The sequence below is a fragment of the Papio anubis genome, chromosome 12 (genome assembly GCF_008728515.1).
Source record: "Papio anubis isolate 15944 chromosome 12, Panubis1.0, whole genome shotgun sequence".
Lineage (NCBI taxonomy): Eukaryota > Metazoa > Chordata > Mammalia > Primates > Cercopithecidae > Papio > Papio anubis.
The window spans coordinates 11,274,903-11,280,902 of NC_044987.1; the positions used below are offsets into that span (position 1 = coordinate 11,274,903).

The 6,000-nt window shown below is 47.8% G+C and overlaps 1 protein-coding gene across 4 annotated transcripts in view; it reads right to left on the reverse strand.

Moving 5' to 3' along the window:
* Positions 1-2,972, reverse strand: part of GRAMD1B (GRAM domain containing 1B) — a 274,604-nt gene extending 271,632 nt beyond the window's left edge. For 3 of the 4 annotated variants that reach the window (XM_031652853.1, XM_031652852.1, XM_021926655.2), the window contains exon 1: positions 2,478-2,972. In XM_031652853.1, the coding sequence (XP_031508713.1) occupies positions 2,478-2,503 (26 nt within the window). In that variant the 5' untranslated portion in view covers positions 2,504-2,972. The remainder of the gene's footprint in view (positions 1-2,477) is intronic. The other variant, XM_031652843.1, reaches the window with a different exon arrangement.
* Between the last annotated feature and the right edge of the window lie 3,028 nt (positions 2,973-6,000).

The window sequence follows — 6,000 nt, forward strand, 5'->3', positions numbered from 1 at the left end:
GGCAGGGGCAAATGCCATCTCCTAAGAAGGATGTGTTTTCAGCCAGGTGCAGTGGCTCATGCCTGAAATCCCGACACTTTGGGAGGCCAAGATGGGTGGATCACGAGGTCAGGAGTTTGAGACCAGCCTGGCCAACATGGTGAAACCCCATCTCTACTAATAATACAAAAAATCAGCCGAGCATGGTGGCAGGCGCCTGTAATCCCAGCTTCTCGGGAGGCTGAGGCAGGAGAATCACTTGAAACTGGAAGGTGGAGGTTGCAGTGAGCTGAGATTGCACCACTGCACTCCAGCCTACGCAACAAGAGCGAAACTCTGTCGAAAGAAAAGAGAGACACAGAGAGAGAGAGAGAGAGAGGAAAGAAAGAAGAAAGAAAGAAAGAAAGAAAGAAAGAAAGAAAGAAAGAAAGAAAGAAAAGAAAGAGAAAGGAAGGAAGGAAGGAGAGAAAAAGAGAAAGAAAGGAAGGAAGGGAGGGAGGAAGGAAGGAAGGAAGGAAGGAAGGAAGGAAGGAAGGAAAGAAGGAAGGAAAGAAGGAAAGAAAGAAAGGAAGAAAGGTAGATGTTACTTCATACCAGGCCTATGATCATTGAACACAGCTGATCAAGCATCCAAATTGGGCACTCACTTTTTGTGACAATGTCAAATTGGCACCCCAGATTGACTAGGTTTTGATCAGTTGCTCATACTGGTTTCTTTCCAACACTGTCACCAAAGCACAGACCCAAACCTCCAAAACCAAACAGCTTTTGAGCATGGATGGAAAAACTAGAACTGCCACATGCCCTTTCAAGACCCTGGATCTCTTGAACACCAGTGACACCCAGCAGAACTCTTCATCCAAATTGCAAGGTGAGGATGAGATCTCCTGAGCAAGTTACAAATAAAGGTGCCAAAGGAAGGGGCCTTCAGGCAAACACTGGAGACCTCACTGTACACCATCAAAGGCAACTAAGGCTCTAAGATGCAGTGAAGGTGACATAAATAGGGACATTCAGTACGAGCAAGAGACATGATCTTCAAGTAAGGAACAAAGACAGGAGGCATAGTTGAATAGAGGGAATAAGAGTTACATGTCTACACTTTCCTGTCTAACCTCCTAAATATTATTAAATGAAAGAGAGAAGGGAGAGAGATAGGTGTGTGTTCCACTAGGAAGCAGGAGTGCCTCTCTTTGACTATATCTGTTCCACAGTGAGTTTCTATATCAGATTAGGAGTACAGTGGGATCTTGGGGTAATTTTCAACCTATTTCTACTACTCAGTTTCCTGAACTCAAAGAGAGAGCCCCAGCTGAGATCCGCCCCTCCTAAAAAGTTTCCAGGAGAAGGGCCCCTCATCCATAAAATACTACAAACACTATTTGTATCTCCAAAAGGTGATGTGCCCATGTGGGTGTTGGCAGAGGAGAAAGCTCAGCCCCCTGCACAAATTTCTTTGTCCTCGCCCAGAGTAGTGGGAGTTTTACATCTGCTGCTGTCATGAAACATTTTATTATTTTTTACAAGCCTTTTTAAAAATTATTATTTCCTAGGAGGAAAAAAAAATCTAGAGATTTGACAAGCATTCGTGATATGTACAGTCCTCCCACCCTACCCCTCTTCAATACTGGGCCTTGGGTGGAGTTGCCCCTCACAGGTGCTCCAGGCCCACCAGATAGGAAAGCCTGGGGGCAGGCAAGCAACTGTTTGTTCTTGTTACCTTGGTGCCTGCATATCCTGCTGAGGAACTTTTTGAGGAATGAAGTTTATCCAGGCATGAGGTTGGCTGATGGATGCAAACAAGTTGCTTGGGCTCTAAAAACTTCATTCTAATGACCACACCTTCTCATTCCTTCATCTACTCTACAAGAGTAACTCTGTTTTCCCTGGGATGGAGCCTCTCACTTCCACCCTCAGAGGAAATGAGAAGTGGAGCCTTTTCCTTATCTCCCTAGGTACCTCCATGATGGACACTTTGTCTTTTTGCCAAATCTTGGACTTCTACCATGCAAGCAGAATAGGCATAATAAGACTGATGAGGCAGCCAGGTACAGAGATGGCAGCACTGCCCAGAACAAGGGAAGCCAGTGCTTCCAGTTCAAACTTTTGCCAGCAAGATAGAGAGAAGGAGAGGCAATCTCCACGCTCAACCAGCCCTGTCCCCACTACCTGTTCTGTGCACATCTCCAGTACTGAATGGAGAAGGAAGCCAGCTCAGCCACCTCCAGAAATTCATGGAGGAGATAATCTATCTCAGAGGTTTCCTGGGGACACCAACTCTCAGGTGCGGGACGCCTCAGCCAAACCATAATCCATGTTAATAGCTTTACGTGGCCCTCGGGTAACTTTGATGTTTCACTAAGAAAATTCGGATGTAACAGCACCCCCACCCCCCACTCCAATGTTTCCACAGCCTCCAGTTTCACCCGGATCCCTCACCATCACTCGGCATCCATGTGTGTTTCTCCTAGGGCTCAGGAAAGTCAGGAAGTTCTTACCTGGATCTGCTGGGAGAGGCACTCATGTGGACACCCGGTCCGGGCGCGCGGCGGTCAGCAGCGTCCAGGGCACACCAGCTACTGGCTACTGCTCACCACGTCTCCCCGCGAGCTTGGCTTTGCAAAGAGGAGAGCCAGTCCCATCTGGAGGAGGGGAGGAGGAGCGCGGAGCCTGAGGACACCCAAACCCGAGCGGCGGGGTCGCGCTGGAGCCCAGCTCCGCGCACTCTCGCTGCGCCCGGGCGCGCTGCACCTTCGGAGCCGGGACGGCCGGCTGCTCCCAGGCGCGGCGGGGGCCGCTGGGGCGGGAGGAAGCGGAACTCGCCCGCTCTCCGTGGGCTCGGAGCTCCCACTGCCTCGGAGGCTAGGTGTCACCGCACCGCGTTCCGTCTTTCTCTCTGTACACTAATATTGGCCCCTCCCTGTGCATCTACGTTTCTTCAATGTCCGCCCCGACTCTACCTCTGTGGTTTCCGCTCCTGTCTCCGGCTCTCCGGTCTCAGTCCCTCTCTCTCCCCTTTCATTCCCCCTCTCTCCTCTCTCGGTCTCTCTCCTCCCCTCACCCTCCCTCTCTGGGTGAAGCCTGCTGCCTGGATTCTCCCGGTATTGCCTCGCTCCAACATTTAGCACTGCAGTGTAACTCGGGGACATACAACCAGACCGTTTGTTTAAAACCAACCCTTAAAATCAGACCATTAAGTTTAGTACGGAAACCAGCGCCAGAAGCGCCGCTGCCTTGCAGCTAGGAGGAGACAGTAGCCCATCTGGAAACCAGATTATCATGTTCCACGGGAAGATATGGAAAAGGTGTAAGAAGGCGAATGGCAGAGATGAGCAGGAGTGCACAGGTGACCCGGAGGATCTTCACGATGGGGAAGCATCTGGACTGGATAGTGTTGAAAGCATGGCACTGCAAAACAGGAGGACACCAAGGAGTCGTCAGGTTCAAAGCGCTCATTTTGCAGATGAGAAAACTGAAGCTCAGAGAGGTCCAGTTTTCTGAGACCTCTAGGGAGGCAGAGACTTGAGTTACCCCATTGCCAGGGCATCCAAGTTCCCAAACCTGGAAAAGAACACGTTTACCTGGGACTGGGTGTTGGGTGGCCTGGGGGGTAGGGTTGTCAGTCTAATTTATGCCAAGGGCATCCATGTCTCTGGGAGGTTGCCTGAGCCCATGAAGAAAATGCGATCAGCTGATTTACAAGTTCACACCCCACTCTCAGCAGAACCACTTCTAAGCCCTCTCTTCTTGTAGGAAGACCAGGAAGAATGAAAACCACCAGAGGTGCCACAGTGCTGATTTTGTTGGCGACCACTCTAAAAACTTGAAAGGGTGAAATGACTAATCTTTCTTCATTGCTTTCTCCCAGAGACCCAGCTAACAAGACCTGCTTTTTAAAACCCCCATTTTCCACTTATTACTTTCCATCCTCCTCTCCACCTTTCATGTCATTCTAACCACTCTCTGACACAGATATTTTTATGTTACCCACAAAAGAGACACATTTTCCCCCATTTGCTTCTTACACCTACACTAAAATACTACCTAGTGGTGAGAGCTTATAAATCAAAAGAGATTTCTCACTGGAAGACTGCCGAGGGGGTTGTAGCACTAATTTTCCTTTCCCAGAAGATGCTATTATCCCTGGCAGAGTCTTCTCCCTCCCAGATGTCCTTCTCTCGGGCATTCACTGGACTCCTCTGGAACTGCTTCTCAGGGCACCCTCTCTCCAGGTCCTTCCAACCAGGTGATTTCCAATATTTTGCATGCACTCATGCACTCTCTTTTGGGAAGTCGTGTTAACCTATTCCACAATTACGTGCACTGAGGTAACTCAGAGAATAATGAAAGCTCCCTTGCAGTTATACTATTAATCAAGAAGAGTTCTTTAGTCAAATTGTGGCCTTTGAGAAGCCGATTGCCAAGTAAGAGTTTGAACTCTGGGGCTGAAAATGCGAACGTTGGCCTGTATCATCTCCAGGCCTCCTAGCTGCATGAATCTATGATGATGACTGAATCTACAGGACATGATGAAAAATTAAAACACATGGAAAACACGGCAAGGCATGGTGACTCATGCCTGTAATCCCAGCACTTAGAGGGGCCAAGGCAGGCAGATCACTTGAGGCCAGGAGTTCAAGACCAGCCTGGTCAACATGGCAAAACCCTGTCTCAACTAAAAATACAAAAATTAGCCAGGCGTAGTGGCATGCACCTGTGGCCCAGCTACTCTGGGGGCTGAGGCATGAGAATCACTTGAACCTGGGAGGCAAAGATTGCAGCAAGCTGAGATTGCGCCACTGCACTCCAGCCTGGGCAACAGAGTGAGACTCTGTCTCAAAAAACAAAAACAAAAGCAAACCACATAGAGAGCACATTCCTAGATTCTGAGACTTTAAAATTAAAACACCAATGGTCTATTAGTTCCAACCTCTTGATTTCCAGTTACCAGAAGTGTGATTCTGAGCAAGTTTTAAACTTTTTTAAGCTTCATAGGGTTGCAAAGATTAACATAACATCTTTAAATTTTCTGGTACATAGTAAGTGGTAAATAAAAATGTTAAATTACTTTTCTTTCTTTCTTTCCTTCCTTCCTTCCTTCTTTTTTTTTTGAGACTGAGCCTTGCTCTGTTGCCCAGGCTGGAGTGCAGTGGTGCAATCTCGGCTCACTGCAGCCTCTGCCCTGTGGGTTCCAGCGATTCTCCTGCCTCAACCTCCTGGGTAGCTGGGATTACAGGCGCACACCACCACGTCCGGCTAATTTTTGTATTTTCAGTAGAGACGGGGTTTCGCCACGTTGGCCAGGCTGATCTTCAACTCCTGACCTCAGGTGATCCACCTGCCTCAGCCTCCCGAAGTGCTGAGATTACAGGCGTGAACTATCGCACCTGGCCTTTGCTTCTCTTTCTAAACTGCTCAAAATTGATCTCTACCTGGAAGCATTCCAACTACATCTCAATCACTCATGATCTCATTAATCCTTTACTTAAGATCCTTCTAAACCAGTTTATTTCATTTAAATGTACTTTTATCTTTTCCACATTTCCTTTTTTATTTAGCAAAAATTTATTAAACATTTATTATGTGCTGCCAGGTACTATACGCTGCTCTAACCTACATGTATTTCTTTTATCTAATTTAATATTCTAGCCAGGCATGGTGGCTCACACCTGTAATCTCAGCACTTTGGGAAGCCGAGGCAGGAGGACTGCATGAGTCCAAGAGTTCTATGTTCACAACACCATCTCACAAAAAATATAAAAATTAGCCAGGCGAGGTGGTGTACACCTGTGCTCCCTGCTGCTAAAGAGGCTGAGGTAAGAGGATTGCTTGAACCTGGAAGGCTGGTGCCGCAGCGAGCCATGATCATGCCACTGCACCCTAGCCTGGGATGACAGAGGGAGACCCTGTCTCAAAAAATAAAATAAAATAAAATTCCCAGAATTAGGAATGTATTTTCTACGTTTTAATCTTTCATCATGTCCTGTGGCTATAGCCATAGTCACAGATATATTGAGCTAG